This window comes from Pygoscelis adeliae, unplaced genomic scaffold (genome assembly GCF_000699105.1).
Source record: "Pygoscelis adeliae isolate BGI_AS28 unplaced genomic scaffold, ASM69910v1 Scaffold436, whole genome shotgun sequence".
NCBI lineage: Eukaryota > Metazoa > Chordata > Aves > Sphenisciformes > Spheniscidae > Pygoscelis > Pygoscelis adeliae.
The window spans coordinates 1,722,824-1,747,446 of record NW_008825051.1 but is presented as its reverse complement, the minus strand read 5'-3'; the positions used below and the strand labels follow the sequence as shown (position 1 = coordinate 1,747,446).

The 24,623-nt window shown below is 45.6% G+C and overlaps 1 protein-coding gene across 1 annotated transcript in view; it reads right to left on the bottom strand.

The window, feature by feature from the left end:
* Positions 1 to 4,938: 4,938 nt before the first annotated feature.
* The window catches only part of LOC103918964, a 213,847-nt gene continuing 194,162 nt past the window's right edge, over positions 4,939 to 24,623 (bottom strand). Inside the window, exons 5-7 of the mRNA XM_009326392.1 lie at positions 11,709 to 11,965; positions 7,765 to 7,860; positions 4,939 to 5,057 (exon numbers count right to left, since the gene is read on the bottom strand). Of these exons, the coding sequence (XP_009324667.1) occupies positions 4,939 to 5,057; positions 7,765 to 7,860; positions 11,709 to 11,965 (472 nt within the window). The remainder of the gene's footprint in view (positions 5,058 to 7,764; positions 7,861 to 11,708; positions 11,966 to 24,623) is intronic.

Here is a 24,623-nt window from a genome sequence, read left to right as displayed (position 1 = left end):
CTCCTGTGTCTCAAGTAACTTTCTGCATCCCCCGTAAAAATCTGCTGCGGAGTGGGAAATGTACACAGTAAAAAATAGATGCTTGGGATGCAGCACAGAGGGCAAAGGACCCCCCCCAGATCCTATGATTTTTCAGTAGCAGCTAATCATACAAATGAAACCCAACTTTCTTCAGCTCAGAAACACCATCTCTCCTCAGGAATGGTTATTTCGCTATTAATTTTCAACTTCTCACCTCAAAATCATTTCAGTCACAGAACTGCTCCTACTCAGGCTCAAAAAATGTGCACTTTGGAAAAACGCATTTTTCCATATTCACAGTTTGAACGAGTCATCTTCCTTTCCACATTTTTGGAATCAAGCAGAACCCATTCTTGGAAAACATTAATACAGAATTTTAAAAGCTTTGAGAAGTTTTTTAACAATTGGTTAAACTAGAAACTTCACCTGAAGAAAACAATCCTACTCTAGTGCATTCAGCGTCTATTCTGATGATGGTAGATCAGCCCCTCGGCTGGCACACCCACGCGGGAGGGTAACAGAGAGCTGATCGGTTCACAGAGAGGCAATGCAGCAACTAAATAATGTAAATAAATAATAAAGAAAAACAACTTGAGCAAAATCATCATTCAGCCCAGAAAAGCTTATCTGGAAACAGAGAACTTCCACCAATTATTAGGACAGAGGCGATATATCCTGCGAGGGTTAAACTTGAGCCTTGCTATTTTCTTTCATTTGCTTTCTGAAGAATTCTCCTTTGGTAAAAATCTCCCTTGCTTGGCCTCAGCCCAGAGGTTTTTAAAATTTACTGTTTGAAAGTCTAATAAAGTAATTTCAGCCATTTTTTTTGACTTATCTAAAAGTGAAATAATTTTCCTGACTCAAAACATGCAGATGTTTTGCTGCTCATGTTGCTTAAATACGACCCAACTGTACAGAACAAGACTTTCTAGCTGACTAACTCCTGAAGGGAATCCAAACCTTTTAATGATTTGAAAAACCCCACACAGCTAAACAAAAAGCACTGTAAGCAACACATTTTTAAGGCCTGGGTTGCATGTAGGCGAAGCGGTAACGTTTGTCAGTGCCGATCGCTGGGACAGAGCCTTCCATCGCCACCAGGAATGTGCAGCCTTTCTGCTCCAGCTGAACTCCAGCAGCTCCGCAGGAGGAAGGAGCTGCGATCCTGCAGGGCTGCACAACAGCTCACAAAGGAGCCTTTCAGCTCAACAACATAACTTTTTTTGTTGGGTTTCTTTTTTATTTTATTTGTGCGTTTTGGGGAGGCAAAGGGGAAGGAACGCAACCTTTTCATTTCCTCCTTGATAAAACGTAGTGAGTAAATTTCTTACCTACGTTTCTGATTCTTTGCAGAACCCTTTACGTGGGGTTTGCCGTGCCTGTATCTCGGCTTTCAGAGCACAGCAGAAAGGGAGCTTGCCCCTGCGAGGCAGCACGTCTTGAACAAGAGCTGCCTCAACCCTCTGCACTTGCAAACTGCCAGATAAACTGCCCCCCGAAACTCTCCAGCCAATGCTGGGCACCATAGGGAAGGCTCAAGAAACGAAGAAAATGCCCCGATTTCCAGTTAGAAACCACCCATTCCTGAAGGCAGACAAGAAAAAAAGATCAGCCTGAAGAACACGGGTCACCTCCAACACAGCTTCTCTATCAGGTGCAGATATAAAAAAAAATCTAGGAAATTGCTCCCAAAAATGATCATTACAAAGAAAAACGTGATGTTGCCAGTGTGAGAATCTTAATGTGGAACTGAACAGCTCAAAGGATCAGAAGAAATTTAAGTTTTGCACAGGGCAAAACAAGCGGCTGACAAATAAGGCCCGACTGCAAGAGCAGAGAGGGCGACAGACCTCCCACCCATGCTGGCCACCAGCCGTAAGCCCCAGGCTCCCCTGCTACAGCTCCAAACTAGACACTGAGATGCACAAAAACCAGCTTAGAAATAAGCCAATTCAAAGTAAGGACAACTTGAGACCTCCGAACCTCCCATCCTGGGGCCAGAAGTTGTGTCACTGAATAGTGACAGCGGGGCTGGCCAGACAGATGGTTTTTTCAGTTGTTCTGCCCCAAAGGTCCAAACCAGATCAACACAATAACCGTCGGCTCTCCCATGGGCTGAACCTTTTTCATCACCAGCTCTGTCCACCTGCAGGACCAGCCCACAGCTTGGCCAAGGACCTTTAGTGACGCAGGAACCACACAAGAAAGCAAAAAGCAGAGGGCTATTCAAGCAGAAGGGGTGTGTCCTTCAGCAAATCACAAAAAGTGGGTATTTCTGCTTGAATGCCCAAAAAGCCCTAGAAGAAAGCACCTAAAGAGAAGAAAAAGGGGACTGAGTTTGTTCTAGCTACTCTGATGCTGAGTGGTGAGTTTACCCAGGATCAGTCAAACCTCCAGGGAAAGGCAAATGTTAGGTGACTGATGGGTGGCCCAGGCGTCGGGGAAACCGTGGCCGACGCTCAGAAAATGCATCGGGCGAAGAGGGAATGCCAGGTCCTGCCACTGCAGTGTGGCCCCTTCCTTGCCCAGCCAAAAAGAAATGACTAAAAGATTCAGGATCTGAGTTTCTGGCAGCTGATAAGTGCATGTAATAGGCCAAGGGAGCTCAATTTTCAGTGCTTCGAGGACAAGCAGACCTAGGAGAGCTGGTTTGCCAGTGCCTTGGGGTTTTATCCAAGACACGGACTGAAGATACGCAGGCAGAAGATGCAAAGTGCAGAATCACATCCTCCATGTACGTGTAACCACCAAGTTATCTCACGTTTGTTATGATGGTGCAATACCAGCCACTTCTACCTGAAACCTTAGATACGTGTGGCAATAAAAGCATCTTTCACAAAAATTTCTTTCAGTCCGGCAGTCTTATGCTATTTCCACCACTGTTACTGGTACAGGTCCGTGTACGATTCTCACTGGATAACATCACACGGGGCTTTCCTCCATATAATCCTTTCTTATTTTTCCCTAACCATACATTACACGCACGTTCAGTGGCACGTTATTTCTCTGCAGACAGGTACACTTCCCGACTGCTTTAACTGCCTGCTCAGGTTCTGTTTCTGGGAGAATCACATTTACAGAGTTGCATTGAGTTTCAGTTTGATTTCTTGTTGAGGAGTGTACATGAATAAGTATCTCATTTTGATTTTTATTGTCTTAAGGCAATTCAAATACACTTTAAATGTTACTACTACGTGCATCAATTTACAGCAACATAAACCAACATTTTATAAGTTTCACATATATAAGTTGTGCTTCTCCACCACTGATATGAAAATTACTAATAAATTTCCACATTCAAAATTTTGAAAATTTCCATCTTCTATAGCTACATATAAAAAAGGCTTTGGAAGCAAAAAGGTAAAGTCATGTCTCCACTGAGTTCATGACAGAACTACGGATATCAGTTGTACATGTTTATGTTGATGCATCCAGACCACTTATATATAGGTTGATTTCATGATCAAAATATAAATAAATGTATAAATGCAAATCAATTGGATCACACACTAGGAGGTGACCTCATACTAATATAGCTCCTAAAATTCCAGCTGAATGAAGGGTCCCATAGTGCATGGGGAAGAGAAGTAAAATAAAAGCAATCCTTGTCCCAAATCTAAATACTGCAATTATTATTGCAAAATTATTGCAATGTTGTGATGCAATAGTAAAGCATTCTGCATGTCAGCAAATAACTGCTACTCACTATTATTTTAGGAATTTTTTCTCTTAACCTGCAGAGTGAAGCTACTTTGTAGTTACGTTTAAAAGACTTTTAGGAATTTTGTTGGTATTTAGAAAGGAATACCAGCATTGAGAAACAAATCTGCATGTATCTAAGGATACAGAAGAAGCTCTGTGATGTTAAACAGCACAGGAGAAATTTGCAACCATGCAATTAAAGGATGTATTATGAGACTGTGAAAAACTCTGAGAAGTTAATTAAGGATGCATGTTCACTTTTCAGCTGTGCAGTTGCTGACTTCTGAGAGTTTACACATTTAAAATTTAATATTGCATTAGCCTTCATTATTCCTGGATTTTCAAACTTTTCGCTGGGAGTTTCCTTTATGCTCCTTTAGACATTCCAGTCAATCGTTTTATTGAAGACCACGTGCGCTGATACTGCTAGTTACAACTGAGGAGCTAAAGCAGATGCTCCTACAAGTCTGACACATAGACTTCAGTGCTCAGCTCAGGTGAAAGAAAGTAAAACCCCTGAAAGGCTCATGAGCTAGTTTCAAGTCCCTGTTGTTCTGTTATTTCAGATACATATTTCTCCAAATTACACAAACTATGCTAATTGTACAAAACACCAAGCAAAACTTCCACATTTCTGCAATTAAGCAACATCCAATTGGCCATACTTACAGAAAATTCAAATAAAGTCACTCCTGACTAAGCACGAGATATTTCATACAAACAATACATTTGGAAAGTGACCTCAGCTGACAGCAGGGGTATGGGGGTGAGTTCAAGTATCATTTTGATTTTAACATAAAAACACAGCAGTATAGCAATGCCAATATCTGACTTGATATCCTCCCATCCTGACGTAACGGGGATGGACTGAAACACCCAGCTGGGCAGGAGCACGGAGCACCTCGGGGAGATGCCTACCGCTGCGGAGGTAACTACACTGCTGGCATGTGGTATCTGCCAGGAGAAACTTTTTGATTTGCAGCTCTCCCAACACGCAGCAATTCCCCAGAGAGCCCTATGCAGTATTTACTGCACCAAACGCAAGAGCTGCTCCTGACCTCAGAAGAAATATTGCTGGAGTAGAGAGCCACAAAGCATAGACAGCCCCAAAGTTTATCCTATGAATGGGCCACCCGAAAGAACAATTAGTGACAAACAGAGAAGCAGCAAAGCAATCTTCAAGGTCTTCCCAAAAATACTCCCTGAACCTGAATGTTACCCCAGGATTCCCAAAGATTTGAGCAGGAGTGAGATACCTCTATGCGCTCGCACGTGGGTCTGGAAACAGTTGTAATACTTGTATTTCTTCCCACATATTCCACACTCGTAAGACCCTGAAAAACAAGACAGAAAAGTATACATCACCATATTAGATCAGGAAAAACAGCCTCACCACATACTTATCCATAAACTGGGGACAAAAGAATGCAGTTTGCAGCAAAGTAATTTTTGGAAGGTTCCTGGAGATAAATGCAGGAAATCACTATCCCAGACTCAATTCTTTTTTCAGCCTTATTTAAGATTCCTTGGCATATTACCCTGAACTTAGATTTTCAGTATATCTTCATAACTTTGCTAACATGAAAGGGCCACTCTCAAAATAGCCTGACTTATAATTTTATAACAATGACTAATATTTCCTATGGACAGAAATAACCTTGAATAACTTTTCAGTAAGTTCCTAGTATATGGGAAAAAAAGCTTTTCAACTGAAAAAAGAAGGCAATATGTTATCTTGAGGCAAGGAGTTTTCAAAATTTCTCAAGAAATGCACAATGTACAAATTTCTCAAGAAACCCACAGAGATTTGGTAAATACCCACCCAGAGGAAACCAAATAGATACAAATAGAACTTTTGACCTTCTTAAGGAAAAGCACATGACCACAGCAGTCTCTTTTCTCAATTTGTGTCTCTAATTCCAGAAAACACACATCTGCAAACAGTCATTTGAAATGAAACCAGAGAAACAGAGCTGGGAGAATCATTTGTAAAGATGAAATTATGCAATGAATTTAGCCTCTTCTGCTTATTGGACAGGCAGACAGAGATTTCCTTAGATTTGTTATTTAAGTTGATTCAACCTTTTTTTCCCCCCACTCCAACTTGGTGAACAAAAAATAAATAAATTCACCTTTCAAGCTCTCACTTGCAAAATGTATTGCATTTCTTAGCTGTCCTCTTAGCTGTGCTCTTCAGTAGGGCGAGAGCAGCACTTACTGGAAGAGGAGGTGGGAGAAAGAAGGGCTGAATATTATTTTGTGTGAATGTAGCATTTCATTTCCATGGACGCTTCCTCACACAACCTTGAAACAATCTTTTCCTACAATAAAAAACAGAAACAGGCAGAGGGGAGCCACAAACAAGAACAAAACATTCACACACACCCCCAAATAAATACTCCCAAACATCTTTTTACTGCAATACTTACCCAGTGCTACTCAAAGTGAGCTCTTTCCAGGAACAAAACCAACCATGTTTTTTGAACACGCTATACCCATGTTCTTTTTTTCCCTTCCCATGCCCTATTGCTTACAGCTTGGGAAGAAGACAACCCTCCTTCCAGTTCATGACAGCGCTGAATTCCCTGTCCATCATCGTTAGCATCACTTGGGACTGTCTTTTGAGCTTGGGAGGCTACTTTGTCATTGACGCTGAAAGAGGCAATTCGCTACAGTCCAATACACAAGAGTACACATCTGAAAAAATACTCTAAAATACTGATATTATAGTCAGTTGACTATGTCTGATTTGGTCCATAGCCTTTTAATTATCGTAGCTAGTTGTATTTTATATATAGATATACATATATGGGACAGTCATCACCCGTGGTCACTCCACGCAGGCTTTTTCTAAGTGAAATCCTGGGTATCAGCACGTCGGCAGCATCTGCCAGCCCTCATTTTCCATGCTCAAGGAACGATTATATCCATCGCCAACCTCCAAAATTCCTGAAAACTATTCCAGCTGGCGCCCCAAAGCAGCACCGCCAGAAGACGAGCGCACTCATCATCACTTGGGCCCTACCAACCACTAACCCTGTGCAACAGCTGAGGTGCAGCTGTACCAACAGCAAAATGCGACTGACGCCCACCCATACCCCGAAACAGCACTCCGTGCACACAGAGCACTGGGAAAACAGGTAAAAAACAGCGAGGGACTCTAGGTTGATTTTTTTTCCCCCATTTTTCTTTTATTTCCCCCTTCCTCTGGAGATAGCGTATGGCACATAAATGCATTTGGTTATGCAGAAGTTCTTCAAGAAGAATATAACCTGTACAAGTAACTGTGTAGTGCCTTCCCTCTGCAATACAAAACCAAACTGGTGCTGCAGCCCTCACGCTAGGGGCTGTGTCTGGAAAGCAAGGGCAGGAGCCGAAGGCAGGAGAGGGACCGGCGCATCCCATGGCCAGTGCTTTTGTGCGGATGTCCTGAAGCACCCAAGACTCAAGTGCAACCTGGGGAAGGCTGGAGTCATCTTCTTTGAGGGGGGTACCTCTACCCACCTCCTACACGCGGACGGTAGAGCACTGCCCCAGGAGGACAGCGAGTTTGTGGAGGGTGTAAGGGAGGTGCATTACAGATCTAAAGTCCTGCAGTCACCGAGACAACTCATCGGCCACAACTGTGTACTCAGCACACTACGATTTGGGAGGCAAAGGCACAGATCCTCATATTAGAGAAAGGAGGGATGGCTTGCCACAATAAATGTGTTATTAGAGTGGAGGAAAGATGAAGTGGGGGGGGGAAAGACACCGCTACATGTTAAGGCCTTACAAAGAACATGCCCGTGTTGCCTTGGACGCTGCCACCATGGTCATGGTTTATCTGGGACTTTGTCCACATCAGGATGTGTCATGCAGGTTAAAGCTGTTTGTAGTAGGAGGGGAGATGGGGAAGGTTTTTGGTTAGTTGGTGCATTCAGTTTTGCCAGGCTTTTCCTCAGCCTCGCAGTTGGAATTTGGGCAACATACCCATTGCATCCAGAGCTTTCCCTTGCTCCCTGATCCCTGGTTAGACTTTCACACCCTTCCATCACATACCGGACATGTATCTCAATGCATGGTCAAAAATCCAGGTCCCTGAATATCGATTTCGTGTATATCCAACGGGAGAGCCACGTTCCACTGCTTTTCCATCTAAATTGTGCAAAAAAAAAAAACCAGAAAAGAGCCCTTAAAGTGGATGCATTTCCAAAGAATAATGATGGCTGAAGCCTATTAAAAATTTCCAAGACCCATCTGTCCCTGTGGCTTGCTAACAAGATGTCAGAGGTCACAGAGTTTCTTAAGGCTTCTGCAGCACTATTTTATTTGGTATAACTAGGGAGAATCCAAAGTGCTCTTGAATTATGTGTGCTGAGCGGCTGAGCAACTGAGACGTCAGCATCATGGCATGAATCAAGCATGTGCATGTAAGATTGATAGTCTCAAAGCAGAAGGATTCACTCTTCACTTTGTCTCAGAAAATTTTCTGATTTAATACATTACTTGAAAAATCATCTCCAGAATGTTTCCTGTAAAGCACAGACCGGATTGAGAGTTTAAATAGTCTTGTATAAAACTTCTGATCAACTCACAGATAACTCAGTCCTCCAAAACACAAATACTGACCTGATGATATTCCCAACATTAGAAAATGATCCAGATCAGCCAAACGGTCTCTCCCCCTTTCTCTTTGATTTACAATGCAAGTGCCCTTTTCTTTTCCCCTCCTTTCTAGATAGCTTCATGGTGGACTTCTCTGCCTTTTTGCCCTGACACCCCCGCCCTGAGAAATGTTAATGTGTTGGAGCTCTTCAAATGACCCTGGCCTAAGGCCAGCATGTGACGCTAGCAAGAAAAAAGAAGAACAGAACAGGAAATACTGCATCTCGGAGCTGTGCAAGGTGAGAAACACCCCACATACGAGGCAGGGAGACCCGGCGGTACCACGGGGGGTACAGGTCAGTGGACGGGGAGGAGCGTGGGATCCGCAGCAGCAGTTATCAGTCTGCTGCTAACCGGACACAGGGATACAGCCAACCACTCCGTTGGCTTCCTTTGCTTGGGATGCCCGAAGGGGGACCCCACGGGGCTTGCGAGACTTCTGTGGAAAAGCAGATGAAAGGGAAATGGTCCGAAACCACAAACATCAGCACCGGCTCTTCGGCTGGGGGACTGCAGCCACTGCCACCACCCATCCTGCTTCGCTGCATCCGCTTTCATCCATCGCGGGGTTTGGGCTGCTCCAAACAGATGGAAAGAGTCTGGAGTAGTCCAAAGTGCAGGGAGAGACATGTGAACGTGTAACCAAACAGGAGGCAGCATACACAAGGCCTAATTTGATGAAAACACTACAAGCAAATAGCACCAACTGAGCTGGGAATCCCTGTTACAAATTGCTCCAAGCAACAACTAAAAATATAAATATAGCACACTCCTGCAGTAGATGTGTGACTCAAAAAGAAACATAAATCTTCTAATGCGCATTTCAGTCAAGTCCCGAAGCTAAGCCCCGCAGGAAAGCTGTCTGTCACTTGGAGCCACATGTGCCCTGAAGCCTTCAACACCATGGCCCCGGCTCAGACAACACATCCCCCATTTAACTGACCGTCCCCAGCACACCATGAAAGGAGCCAGTCTGGGGGTCAGCATTTCCATACAAAGGAGAGGGATTCATTTACTCCCAATTCATCACTGCATCCTGCACCATGAATTATGACAAAAAATAACCATTTTTGACACCTCCAATCTCAGCTTCCCTGATGAAGGCAAATAAAATCCTACCAAAGCCTTGCCTTTCTGCACGGCTGAAGTGATTTAGGTACAGGGCTACCAGATCACATCACGAGAAAGGCTTCAGGGAGAAAATCTCCTGGAAGTACCAGCGAGCAGCAGCAGCAGAGAGCACAAAGCCTTTGCTCCAGAGGTAGGAGGCACCGGCATCTTCAGCTGTTCGCAATCTTGGGCTGTTCCAGAGCAGCAGCCGAAATTGCCAGCGAAGCAGCAGGCACGGGACGTTTCTTGTGCGAGTTACACAGATGTCTGCAGTGATGGAAATAGTGCCTGTCTGTGGTTTCTGGGGGGGGATGGAGGGGACCAGAAGAATTGACTGGGAGCCAGTTCAAGAAACCACAAGGAACTGATATCTGGGCACCACGGTCGGTCCACACAGAGCACAGTATTTGGTGGCCTAACAGAAAAGTTATTCAGAGCCACCTCCCCGACAAACAAGAGTTATGTGAATGGCGGATGAATAGGGGCACTTACAGGGCTCTTTTCACAAAGGAATCGGCTGCCAACTGCCAAGCGCCTCAGGACCAAGTTGCCTTTAAAGAAACCCAGCGCGAGGCTATAAAATAACAAATATGATGCACATTTCACTTGAAAAGGCACTTCCAGATAGAAGTTCTCCAGTTTACATTCTACGGCTTTCGACCACCACTTGTTAACTAGTAAATAACTCTCTGTCCCTCTCCCCATGGTGCCTACACATTGAATAGTGTCCCCCCTCACCCCAGCCTGTCCCCCACGCTCTCCATAGGTACAACATGATGGTGTACATCCAAGTTAGCCAACAGCAAAAGCCCGTTCTCCACTTTGCACAACAATATAGTCAACTCAGGGGACATCATCTGCAGAACAGCCGCTGCCGCCCAGCCAGAAGCCATGGGGAGAAGAGGGTCCTACATGGCAGACACCCGATCTGCATCAAGGGCTGGTGACCACGGCTGAAGCAGAAGCTCCTATTGCCTCCGATCAGCAGCAGTCTCTCCACCCATCCCTCCTGGGGTGGCAGGGTCACCTCCGCATTTCAGGGTTGCCCAGGCAATGATCAACCTCTCAGGAGCTGTGGGGACACAAAAGCTCTGAATATACACAGAGTATATTGTAAGATCTTTAAGTTGGAACCAGTTATGGACTTCTTAGGCTCTCCCTAGATGTTTTGACCCTGCTTAAACAGCAGCAACCTCCCACCCTGCCGTTCTTAGTGGCTGTCCTACTGGGGAAGAGAAGACAAGCAGGACAACAATGCTCCCAATACAGTCACCAGCTGATGACACACTCCAGGGTTTCTTTCCAACAGCGTGGACAATGATCAAGCAAAAACCAAGAGAAAATCTAACATCAATACCTCTTTTCTCTCCCCCTGCATGACAAACCAATGCCAACAGCAGTGCTGGGCAGCTCAAATTAGCATTCTCCTGAGCCCTTCGAAGGAAACATGGTCCAACTGCTCTTTCTTATTTATATCAGCAACTGCCTTTGGCTCTCAAAAATCACTGCTGGGACCTGCTCCATGTCAGAACCAACAGAGGAGTCCCTTTAGCAAGAGCAGTGCCTCTCCAGGATCCCGCAGAAAGCCCTTTCCCTGGAGCGGGAGGAGAGAAGAGTCTGATGTTCACAGAAAAAAAAGAAAAACCTTCATCACCGCTCGAGGTGGGGTGGGGATAGGAAGTACTGTTTTGGAAATGGCACACCACAGCCAGCCAAAAGTCAAAATTATTCCCACAACGTTACTAGTAATCAGAAAAACAAACAAACAGCAACCTGTAAAACCTGTTTTTGAGCTAAATCTAATTATTCACAGAAAGCAGCCACTTTCCCCAAAGCAACTTTCCTCAAAGCATTTCAACTTTTTCTCAGGCTTTCCTCCTGATTGCCTCCTCATCTGTGCCCAACATACCTACCACCAGCCCTGGGTTCGCCATGAATTTCGCACATGACTGATGGGCAAGTCATTTAACATGTCCAAAGAAAGTAATAAGCTTTCTCTTACAGTTACCTTGATCTTGGTTGAGTCTTTAGGGGTGACAAGATACAAACAGATAGCAAAAGTTAAAGGTCAATAATCCTGAGCCAGGACCCTGAGATTGATGTGCACCTTGGCTCTGGTCCCTCCAGCAGAGCTGAGCTTCCATGAACGGCTCTCCGGAGTTTCGTTCCTCTCCCCAACACCATGGATTCAGGGAACCGAACAATGGGGTGTGTTACCCACAGCTTACCGAGCGTCTGCTGGTTGCGGACCCCACCTATGACCACGCAGATCTCCGCAGGCACATCTCCCGGCCCATCCTTTATGTTCTTCTTGGAATCTTTGGTGTCATCCTGCCAGATCACCTCTTCGATATAGTCATCTGGTACCTCTGTTTTCACCTTCACCTCAGTCATCATTCCAGCCTCTTCACTGGGTGAGGACTGAGATGTCACCGAATCGGAGCCCTCCGCTTTCGGGCTCCGCGGGCTCCTCTTCAAACACTCTCTGAATGGGGGGAAAAGAGGAGAAAACATGAATTCTCGTTGTCAAGCGCTCACTTTCTCATCACTAGGACATAATTAAAGGTACTTTCTTTTAATGCAATTTATTTAAAGTAAGTATGGGTAAGTATGCGTGTCTGTCATATATGGCAAGTAAAATTTAACCAGACAAAAGTAATAAAATCATTTGCTAGTAATGAAAATAACCTTAATCATCACAAACAATAGTAGGAGTCATAAACAGACCGGACCACTAAACAAGAGCACAGAGTATCAACTGGTTCCTAGCAGGCCAGGAGCACGACTCCAGCAGTCCTGACATCAAGTATTATGCCAAGACTAGTCCATATATGCAAAAGAAAAGCCACATCCTCCTGACTTTTTTAATTTGGAGCTATCTCCACCCTTGTGCACTCCTCCATGCGTTCATCTACCACCGCATCCTCTCTTTTAACCCTTCAAAGCAACCTAACATCCTATGGTATTCGTATGGCCTTATTTAACACATACGGTGATGATCAAAGGGGATCATCTGTAGTATAATGATATTTAGGGAGACTATTATGTTATGGACAGATACAAGTATCAAAGATGACAGAGAAAGTGTGATGGATGGGGAAAGACAGAGGGAAGAAAGGAGGGGTCCAGTGTATTTAGAAACAGATTAAGGAAATGGTATGTGTTTTCATCTTGGAAAGAGAAAGCTGGAAATTCATGGGAGAAATCAATCTAAATAAAGAAATATTCAAAACCCCTTATGAAAAGGAAGGAAACTGGACACCCCAAAGCTGTAAAACAACATCAACAAGTGCTATGATGGCAAAAGGCAGAGGGAGTTTGAGCACGACAGATGAGGACCAGGTAATAAGCCAGTGTAGCTCCTTTTCCAAATGCACCATCCCACCACTTATTATGGGCTCCCTGTTTTTAATACTGGTTATTAGTAATTCCAACATGCAATGCAAAGATAAAATAATTGCTGGTTCAGTCTGTGCAGAAATCAGAAGAACTAAATATATAATAGCTTAGACTACCCAGAAACAGAGATTTTAAAGACTGTGACACATTTAGAGTCATGTAAACACTGGGAACAGCCGAAGGTGTTTGAAAACTTTTAAAGCAGAAGTAATAGGCAAAATAAAGTGAAGAACAGGCTGAACTTGTGGATGAGAGTCATTAGACCATGCAATAGCGAAAGAGAAGGAAATCCCATTGCTTGGAACATCATAGAAAGTCAGAACAAAGTATGAATTAAAATGTTAGAAAACTAACACCTGCAATGGTTTCTGATACGGGTTATGAAGCTGGTAGACAGATCAAAATGCTGCAACTGCAGGCGAAAGCGTCCAGTGGGTAATCCTGGGAGGATGGAGAGGAGAGGAGCAGATGAACGAAAAGAACAATCTTCTGCAATAATTACTGCACAACCTCCTACATGGACATGTAGTTGCTATTTCAAAATGGGTCAGTCACATCATATTGCCAGATATTTTAGTATTCATCCCTTCATTCTCATTATGGCATGAAATGTACAATTAATAGCCCCTAAACAGCGAGAATTAGCCTCCCCACTCATTCCCATCCTCCTCACTTATACTCCCCAAAGCTCCCAAAATCATACAGTGCTTTTACAAGTGAGAAAGATTAATTAAGACAGAGAAAATGTGGTTGAAAGCTGGACAATCTTTATGGTAATATTATTGGATGCCCAAAAGGTCCATCAATCTCACCCGACAGCGGCGTGGCTGAGCACCCATTCTAAAGCCAAGGGAAAGGCAGCAGCCAGGAGCAAAAAAAGGTACAAAATATTCAGCAATCAGCAAAGGGTGGGATTAATTGCAAATCAATCAAACCAAGAAAGTGTGAAACGCAAAACACTCATAAAGGCAGCAAAAGCAATAGGGTGGGTGGGGGGAAACAGTGAAGGAACATCAAAATCAAACCAGTACAATTCCCACTGGTAGGCAGAAAGGTGAAAGCAGTCAGTGAAAGCCAGCTTTGCACCTAAAGTGAAGGCAAAATGCCTCCGTTATAGACGGTACAGCAACCTGTACTTGCCAATCATGGACAAAACAACATAAAAATCAATGCAGGAGCCAAGTGATGTGGAATTAAAAGTTAATACAACTAGCAGTGAGGCTAAGGATACAGCTTTCTGAGGAGATTATAAATTGGGTAAGAACATAAGAGACCTTCTAGTGGCACCCGGCTTTGCATCGCATCACATCTGAGTACAAAACAAATCAGCAGTACACGGCATGAAGTGAGCAACAGGCCACGTGCTGCAAGGCAAAATGGTGTCCTCAATGTGTGTTGCTCCTGAGTAGAGGTATTTCCACAGGGCTCCTGAAACGGTTGGTGTGGGGCAGATTTATTAATGCTCTGGAATTAAACTGAACATCACTGTTGCTAAAAATTGTGGGTGACCCATGGAGGGGTGGAGAGCAATGACTGTGAAAGGGACACCAACATAAGCTAGCTCTGGCCAAGCTGAGCAGTTCTAGCATAGTCAAATGTGTCCAGGAACGTGGGTGCACCCATGAACAGCACCCATGGTGCTCAGCCGTGATCCCAGCAGGCAGGTCACGCTGCAGCCACACACAGAGCCACACTCTGACCTGAAGGACTAAAGCAATTTTCAGATACATGCACCTGAGATCAAACAAGGAGGTAATTTTCTCCTTGTACAAAGCCGTGGTGAAGCCAGTCCCAGCGTACTGCAGACAGACTGAGCGCCCTCGTTTTTAAAAGGTGATTAGAAAAGTTGGAGATGGTTCAAAAAAGAGGCACTGAAATGTTTCAAGACTGGGAAAAGATACTTTACGACTTTGTGAGACCAAACAACTTCAATCTGTTTCTCAAGCCAAAAGGAAGACTGAGAGATGATTTGACTGCAGCATATTATCATCTTCATGGAGAGAAAATACTGTCTTTCCTTAATTTGGCAGGGAAGAGTAGAGTACGAGCTCATCGCTGGAAGTTGGAACCAGTTGAAATGAGGCATAAAATATTAGCACGGATGGTGGTCCACTGGAACAACCATTTTCCAAAGGATGTGCTCAGGGAGAACAAATCTCTCCAAGTCGTCAAACCCAGAGTATCTGTATCTGGCTGGCCCCAGGTTACTGGGCTCAGTACAGATGTGCACTGGTCAGACTTGGTGGCCTAAAGCTGTAGGAATATAGAAATTATTAGACCAGACCAATGGACCGTCAAAACCTTTGCTCTTCACGCACGCTGACTTTCTGGATCCGTCTCTGCCGAGAAAGTAACTCCCCGTCTGGGCTGTCTGCTCTTCGGTGGGACCTAAACCTGCAACTATTAATTGAAAGCAATACTATTCCTCCGACATTGCCCCGTATGTTATAAGCCTGAGCAGGTACTTGGTGTACAGAAGGACACCAGCCCCAAATATTTTAGCAACTGTCTTCTGCATGATTTCATAGTACAGAAGCCCTGAAAGGAGCCTGCTGATCCTCTCAAAAACAAAATAAGCAAAACCATAAAAAACATAGCACCACTGGATTTTTACAACAATCTTACAACAATTTTACAACAAACAGAGGCCTTCTGTCTTCGGACGCTTTCTAGGCGAGATGAAGGCAGCAGCCAGCAGATGTACAAATCTGCTACACCCAGGTTACTGAATGGGTACAGATGTACCCACTGCATGTGTCAGGGAGGCGAACCCACAGCCCCGCAACGCTCCCCGTTGCTCCCCGTTGAGCACCCCGGCATCGCATGCAAGGCCAGGCACTGCCCGGTGACCCAGCAGAGCGGTCTGCGCAGACCCACGTCCTGCTCAGATCCCAGGAAAAGAGCTCTAAGGTGGTGAAAAGGGAATAAATTATAAGCATTAATTTTTTTTTTCAGATTATCTGTATCTATAAAAATAAAAATACATATATATATATAAAAATGTGTGTGTTTGTATATGCACACACACACACATATATATGCATGTATACATATAAGAAGGACTGATACTCGTGTCTCTGGCAGCATCCCCTTGTTGCACCCAGCTCCTACCCCTTTCTGCCACGGCAGCCCCAGGACACGCATTCTCTGCTGACACCCTGAGGTGCCGGCGTTTTATTGCATGAGCCAGATCCTGTTTCACAGCTCCGAGGGCCCCGGCGTCCGGACTCCGGACTGTGCAAGCCAAAATGCACCATCCCTGAATACAAGCTTTGCTGTTGACCTGCACCAGGCTAGAATCAGCCCCACACCACCTGAGAGCAGTTTTAGCTACTTTTTTCATGGCCATCGCTTAAGAAGGAAGAGCTGTGTTCTCACGTTGCTCTTATTATTTCATATCTTGCAGAGATTTTCTAGCCACTGGCTGATGTCAAGCTTTAGCCAAACTTCAAATGCAGACTCTCTCCAGCTCAATGTCCAGAGGAACATTATGGCTTTGCAGAATACCTTAAACATAGTCAAACAGCAACACAGGCCCAGCCCTCCTTTCTTCTCTGGATGTGCTACGCAGGGGACAGAGGAGCCAGAAGACTCTGATTGCCTCATATGATGCACAAGAGGGGCATCACCAGCTGCTGATAACAGCAGGTGAAGGCGATGGACCCCTCCTACCTTCCCTGCACGCAGAGAACATCTTCCTCACCTCCATCCTTACAGCCTCCGAAGGACTGATGGACAGACTACACAGGAGAACTTGTCTGAAGACTACAAAACGAGATCCTGGCAGGCGGTGGGGTCGACTCTTGCTTGCCTCTTGCTAGCAGTGACAGACAAAGCAGTCCCCAACAGCACAGCGTCGCAGCGATCATCACTCGCACAGCGACTGTCCAGTGACAGTTCAATCTCTCTTTCTGCTTGGACACTGCAACCAAAAAGCTCTCCAAGCATGAAGGTGGGTCCCTTTCCACAGGCCAGGTGGCACAGGGCTGACAGAGAACTGCTGCTGCAGATGGCAATACACCCAACGGAGCAGCACTGAAACCCCTAGGTGCAGGTCTGAGCTCTCAAAAAGCTCACTCGATGCCTCTGCTTGGGGCTACACAGCTTTGGAGAGAAGGCAGCGGCAGCAATGGTGGAAGACAGCTCTGTTAGCAAGAACTAGCATCACTTTCTTCTGGTCCCACGTGAAAACCAGTTAGTGCTCCTGTGGCTAGAGCAAAACTAGGATCAGTCCAGGCTTCTTGGGTCTGAAGCTCAGTTACGCAATTTGCTGAAGTGATGCTGTGTCAAGCTGGGTATAATTGTCCCCAGGGTGCAGGGGGAAGCTGGGCTGAAGGAACAATCCTCATGGGACAGCAGAGTTTGAAGCCTCCTGGTTTGGCTGGGGAAACAGTACCAACATCACGGAGCAAAACGGGAAAGAAAAGGAAATTACTGACCCTGAAAGACTTCAGACGGGATGGAGAGGGGTACATGCACAGCCACAGCAGAACCAGGTTTCACTTAGAAGACAGCATTCACCACAGCCTCCAGCAAGCATGGCATCAAGCCAGGAGGGAACACACATGCTGACGCAAGAGAGGTGACCCAAGAAAGCATCGTTTCTTTACCAGCCCTTTGGTCCTTGGATGTTGGATCCCTTGCAAGCCTGTGACACTGCACTTGCTCAGTGTTGTGCCGAATTTTGCCTCCCCTGCTTCTGAGCAGCACAAAGAGCCTCCAATTAGAGATGAGGATAAAGCAGCAGCAGATCCAGAACGTGCTGCTTCTCCAGAAATTCCCCCTGAGAGTCATGGTGACAGAGAACATGCTGCCTGGTAGAGGGAAGAAATCAGGCCCCAGCACCACCGTGTCCAGTCCTGGTTCTGCCATTCCTCCCCTGCTTGCAGCACCGCCAGAGCTGATGCACAACTGCAGAAAGGTGTCAAGAAGAGGATGAGTAAGAATAGGAGTGAGTTTTCAGTTCTGCAGATCCCAAGGCTGGAAGCAAGTCTTACTGGTTTTGGGTGGGGGAACGCAGAGAGAAGAGTACTACACAGATTCTGGGATGTCAGCTAAGTCAACTATTGGTACTTCGTCCTGGAAGCAGAAGCACTCCCCAATACGAACCATGAGGTGGCCACATCTCTGAGTGCTGTGACTGCAAGGTAACAGAGTACCACACTGTGGTAACAGAGAGATCAGCCCCATCTTCTGAATTCCTGTGGGGCACTGCTGGGTAACACACTGGTACCGGCGGTGTGGTCAGAGCCTCCACTTGGTGGAGACAGCAGTGCAGAAGAACTAAGGGAGAACCTACCATGAGTCAGATTCCACTCCCAGGTACCTGCAGCCCATCCCTCTCGTGGGGGCTCTGAACGCAGTCCCCAGCCTCATGCCATCACTTTTCTGGGTGAAACAATGCAATTTACAGTGTTTAAGTGTGGCCTTCCAGGGATCAGCTGCAGTTCCCTCTGCAGGTCCAACCTGCATTTAACATCCATGGCATGATGTTCCCTGGGAAGAGGACATTCTTCAAACAAGGCACTGTTTGCACAGGACAAAATCTTCTCAGAGAAATCAGAGATTAGCAGAGTGCACAGGCACATCTGGCTTAGACCCTACCTCTTTCCACAGGGTGCATCTAACCTTTTCTCCATGTCTTTGAGCTTTCCTGGGGAATACCAGCCTCCTTTACTGTTTAATGAATTGTCTTTACTGAGTTGTGGAGCTTGGCAATCCAAGAGGCTCTTCCTTGCTGAGGAGAGGAGGCAGAAGCCTTGGGATCACACACTGCTCACACCGTCACTCAATGGCGTGCCTGGTTGCTCCTACAGGTGAGGTACTGTTTCACTTTCCAGAAGAGACTCTATGGATTTTAAACATTAAAGAGGCAAACAAACATTGCACTTGCATGTATCACTCCTCTGACTAAGTAGGCCACATAGCCAATTACTGTATTACCAGCTCTGCCATCTCACAATGCTCATTTCAACACTGCTGCCTGCTTTGATCATCAGACTTTCATCTTCCGATGACGTTACGGCCACTTTCATGTCAAACACAAGCATGTGAAGGCAGAAGAGATTTAAGGAGGCCTTGATGCAGACTCATCATGGGGAACTGGAAAGGTATGGGTAAAAATGGGCTCCTGGACCCATTTAGGTACAGCTTCCCTTGGTCCTACACCCATGATAGTTCACAAAGCCCGAGGCTTTAGCACAGCCAGATGATGCAACAAGAAAATAAGGACAAATGACCATGCAAGAAGTACAATTTTGGCCATAAAGCTGAGTAGTCCGAATGACGCCTCACCAGCATCAATGCAAAGAGCAATGCAAGGGCAATGCAAGGAGCTCTTCCAGATGGAAGGACAGGAAGGCAACAGCTGACTGTTCACACTGGTCTGCTCTGCAGGGTAACACTCTACCCATGAAGGCCCCCCTTCCAGCCGGCCTCCTGTGGAAGAAGAAAAGGAGAAGAAGAGGGTGCAAACTGAAGGGCTGCAATATGGTGCTGTTTTCACCTTTGGAGAGCGTCTCTTTCTGGCTGTGATCAGCAGCACCAGCAATGACTGAAAGCAAATGGGGCCCATCAGCTGCTGCAGCCAGCATAAACTCACATTCACAGTTTGCTTTTTCTCATCTGGAGTAGCATTCTCATAAATAATGAAAGTGACTAAAAGCTACTTAAAAAACACACACTCCTCCCTTATGAAAGAATGAGAAAAAAACCCAATTATAAAAGGACATTTCTTCCAGCTAGGAATAATTTGTCATGTAATTCTCTGAAGACAGCAACAGAAACATGCATGCTCTGTGCTCCCTTTTGAGTGATCTGTGATTGCATATGTACTCAGATGACTTCTAATGAGGCTATTTTTATAGCACACATCCTGCTGAGCTTTTTGGGAGGGGCAAAGTGAGATCAGTGGAGAATCAGTCTTCAACGTCAACTCCTATGTATTTTCTCCTCAAAAGGAGAGGAAAAGGAAAGAAATGTGGAGGAGGACACACTGCTCTGAATCAACACCTACAAACAAAGCTCTTCTGCCCCAGCAGCAAACATGGAGCATCTTCAGTTTTTTCGCAGACACCACTCAAGCTGGAAGAACCAGAGACACTTCACTAATGCTTTGATGATATCAATGATGGTGATACCCAGCTCCGCCTTGGCAGAGCATGCTGTGTGCCCATTCACGCTACTGAAACACACTCTTGTACGGTCCTTGGTATGCTCTTCTGGTCTGCAGGACCAAAGAAGTTCAGAAGAGCACAGTAATGAGGACCGTGCAGTGGGCACCTGAAGGAACATGCTTTGCAGAGCCCACCAGGACAATATCATCAGTATGATGTTACAACTTGTCTTCTTGAAACCAACGTGCAGTTGGCTCGTCCCATGCCAAATCAAAAGGACTCAGCTGTCAGAAAGGAAAGGAAGCAAAAAGTGGGGGAGGCTGAAACTGGGCTCAATTTACAGATGTCTGCCATGGTTTTAAAAGAACCAGAAGGTTCCTGCCATGACTGGAGCTACAGGAAGTAGAATGAACAGAACAGATGAAAATGAACTCTCATTTTACATGGAGATGATGCAGAGACAGAAAAAGAAAGATGTAAATTGAAAATCTGCTTGTCTGATAAATTAGTTGTGGTGGCCTTCCTACCCCCTCCCCATAGCTCTTACTTGCTCCCTGGGGCAGCCCAGCTGTATGGGCACCATGCCTTACACCAGGAAGAGGGAGGTAGAGCGGGTCAGGAAGCAGAGGAACAGCTTGGTGTCCTTCACCAGGGACATCTCTTTTGCAGACATTACTAGGCAAAAAGATTTTCAAGTTCAGGGTTAAAAGAGAGAAAAGACGGGAGCTATTTCTTCCAGTATTACAGCTGAGCACTTTGCTTCTAGTCTCCATGCCTCCTGCTTCAGCTTTCAGATGTTCCCTCGCAGACTTGAAAGCCAAAGAGACCGACCTACTCATCCAATCCAATCTCCTGTGTCACAGCTCACAGAGCCGTTCCTTTGTCAAAACTACATCTGCAGCTCGAGCCAGTGCCTCTTTCATAGAGGCTGTCTTGATTTTGATGCGTAAAGTGCTGGAGTAACCATCACATTTCTGGGTCCCTCCTCTGAGTAATTATTTTCCATAACAGGCACCATACGTCCAGCGTGGATTGCTGCCTCCAGCCATTGGTTTGCTGGAAAACAGATCCTGTTGCTGGGAATCTCCCCTCCATAGGAGAGAACAACTTCTTCTGCTGCCTCTTGAATGAAGCAAAGCAAACACACTTCCTTAATGTATACTGTACACACACTAAAATAAGCCTTCTAATTCTTGACTCTTTCCACGAACGTTTGGGAACCCGTCCACATTTCGAAGCACGGATACCAAAGCAGGACAAAGTATGCCACCAGCACTCTTTATAACACACACGGTGGCAATGTATGCCAGTCATGTGTCTGATACCCAGATTTTCACTTGGTCACAGAGTTGTACAAGGAGTTCATGGTCACTCGTGTTCCACCAGGAGATTTCAGTTCTTTTCACAATTACCACTTTCCAAGATGCCATTGTGTATTCTCAAATTGCAGGTTTAACCTCTGAAAGCAAATGTCATAGGAAAAACCTGTTCACTCATTTTCTGAAGTTACTTTAGGGAATGCGAACTCCTTCCTCCATCAGTGGTAGAGGACTGAAGACTTGCTGAAGAACAGAAAAAAAGAAAAAGCTTGTCAGAGCTTCAGGGCATCTTCAACGTGCAACACGCTCTTGTGAGCCTCATGATTTAAGGACTTTAAGGTCACTGCTACATTGCAAGCATTACTTCAAATCTCTGTACTTGTTTTGTCCGTGGTCCTATAGGTTGTATCCTTGGTTGATTGGTTGGCTCTTCACAAGGCTGGTGGATCCACTCTTTGCCATACATGACATTCCTGAACGCACTGATCACTTATAAGCTGACCAAAATAAGCTGAAGCTAACCAGGGTGAATGCGGAACTCTCGAAGGCTGTGAGGCCCATGCTCCAAATCAAGCAATTAGGCTTGGTGACATCACACTAATTGGGCATGCAAAGAAAATTTCTGAGGCAAGAGAAGCAGCCCAAAACCCTATCCTTATCTGGGTCACATTAAGTTTTCTGCTTTCTCCCCCCAAAATAAACTGAAATCAGAGCATGAGACCACATCATTCTGCAGGCAGAAGTATAACAGTAACTGCCATTTAGGTTTTCCTGGAAAAAATTTGCTCAATAAAACCCAATATTATTATGGAGTTCATAAATTTAGAAGGACCTAAAGGCTTTTTCGAAGACAGATGCCTCAAGTAGGATCGCTACCTGCCTCTAAGGGCAGCCAGCTCTTAAAAACGGAGGCAACAGCTTTCAAAAACCCCAAAATAACTAATGCAACACTTGGTGGTTGTGGTATGGTATGGTGTGGTGTCAGTGCTAAAATCTAGGGAAAACAAACAAACAAACAAAGCAGCATACTTAATTTTTCCAACTATCTTGATCTACTAAAACACACAACCTTTCCTGACAACAAACACCGCTTCAGTAAGTGTAAGAGGAATTAAATCGTGCGTTCATTCCTCAAGGGATGCTCAGCAGCTCCAAATCCTTCAGAAAAGGTAAACTACAGGACCAAATCAGGCTGCCTATTCTCTAGAAATTAAACATTAAAATACAAACCAGAACAATAGTCAAGAGCCACAAAGAATTCCTAAGGTATTAGCAAAACAAATTCCCTTCAGTCCTTATTAGGAATATCTTGAGGATGATTTGAAGAGGAAAGTCTAACCAAATATAAAAAAAATTTGGCTTATCCAACAAAAAACAAACGTGCACTGTTTGCCAAAAGCAAAAGAATTCAGTCAGATAAAAAATGCGACATACAAATGATGCAGGTTAAAAACTAAATTTAAGATGATAATAGAATAGCTGCCAGCGTCTTCAGATTTTCAAGCGTGGAAATGTCAACAAAGAAATTCAGGAAAAAACCAAAGAGAACATGTTAAGGGTTTATTTATATCAGTGAAAGAGCTCTATGTTGCTCGACTAAGAAATGACTGAGGGGGTGACAACTGTCTGCAAATGTCCATAGGTCCCCCAACATGGCCACAGGAGCCTACGCCGGACCGTCCCCCCGACCCGCTGGCGGCAGCGTGGCACGGCACGACCGCAAGACGAATGGGATAAAATGAGAAACGGGAAAAGACGGACAGAAAAGGAGGCAGGACCTTGGGACTGGGAAAACTCCCCAGCTGGGGAGTGATACAAATGAGGTGGCAGACGTCATGTTGCTGGAGATACACATGCATTTAATGTAAACAAGCTATGAGGCTCTACGCCATTATCGGAACAACCCCAAGCTGGCCAGGAGAGGGGGTGACCCAAGGAAACCAATTTCCTGGTAACTCAGCTTTCCAGAGGACATTATAGCTACCATGACTCAGTACTTTACGGCTCCAGAAACGGACGTTTCTCCACCTCACACCATCTGAAGCCCTCTGAGGCTCTGGCGTTTGGCAAATTGGTGTGGATTACACAGAAAATATGCTGGTCCCACAGGAGCCGGGATGTGTTTGAGTGCTTTCGTCTCTTCATATGTGTACATTTGACCTTCTTTCGGGTTTCAAGGAAACCTGCCTGGGCTTCCCATAGCTTCTGCGCTGGTTGCAGTACAGAACTGAACTATCCGCTTCTCTTAAATTGGCCAGAAGGGACTTTTGGGGGGGTTTTGTGTTGGTTGGTTTGTTCATTTCTTTTTGAAGATGGCTGGTGAGAGTCCTTCAGAGAGCACCACGTCTTATTAAATACCTTGCCTAATTATTAATAGTTTTCTCTCTTTCTGACGCAGGATGAGTCTGAAGCTCTTCACGCTCTGGGACTGAAAATCCCACAGGTGGCCTTTTAAAGAAAGGGGAAGCAATTTAAATCGTTTTGCTTCTTGGAAACATGCAGTCCTTGGCCTGTCCCCATGCACATCCCTCCACGGGGTGTGGAGCTCTATCCCGAGGTTCGGAGACCACAACTTCCAGCTTGGGCACGCACGGAGGTTGTCCTCCCCGAGTGCTGGGGACCTGGTCAGCTGGGAGAGGAGCCTGCAGAAGAGCTGGTGCCACCCCAGGGCAGACCCTCCCTTAGGTTACAGGAGCTGCCAGGAAGGACCTGTCCGCAAAGGACAGAGCAAGCAACGTGGGGAGGAGAGGGAAAGATGCCAACAGCCAGGCTGCAGATGGGTGAACCGAGAAGGAGGAAAGTAGGTGCAACCACTTCTCAATACCTTCTCCTCCAGCTGGAAAGTCACATCTTCTAAAATAGAGACCAAAACGACCAGATTACCTAAGCACCACGGCTTGGTCTGGCATATCGTGGAAAACTGCACCATGTCAGAGCTGGGAGACCTTCATGTCCCACCCTAAAGCACCCACTGGAAATGCTCCTGCCTGCACAGTGCTCTGCCCCCCTCCAGGCCAGCACCGCAGTGCCCTTCTGCTGGACCTCCATCTCCAAGAGACCTCCCACCCTTTTCAGGACCTCTACCACAGTGCTGCTAACGCTGCAATAACGATGAGACTCATCCATGCCCTCACAGCCAACTCATAACCCCAGAAGGTCTGGGATTTCACCTCCGTTTTGGGAGCGGAGTATGCTTTTCTGCACAGCTACATCTGTGCTGCGAGCGGGTTCCCCGGCTGGTGACAGCCCTGGTGCAGACGGGGGCTGAGCTTCCAGCTGGCTCTGTTCCCTCCACAAACAGATGCAGTTC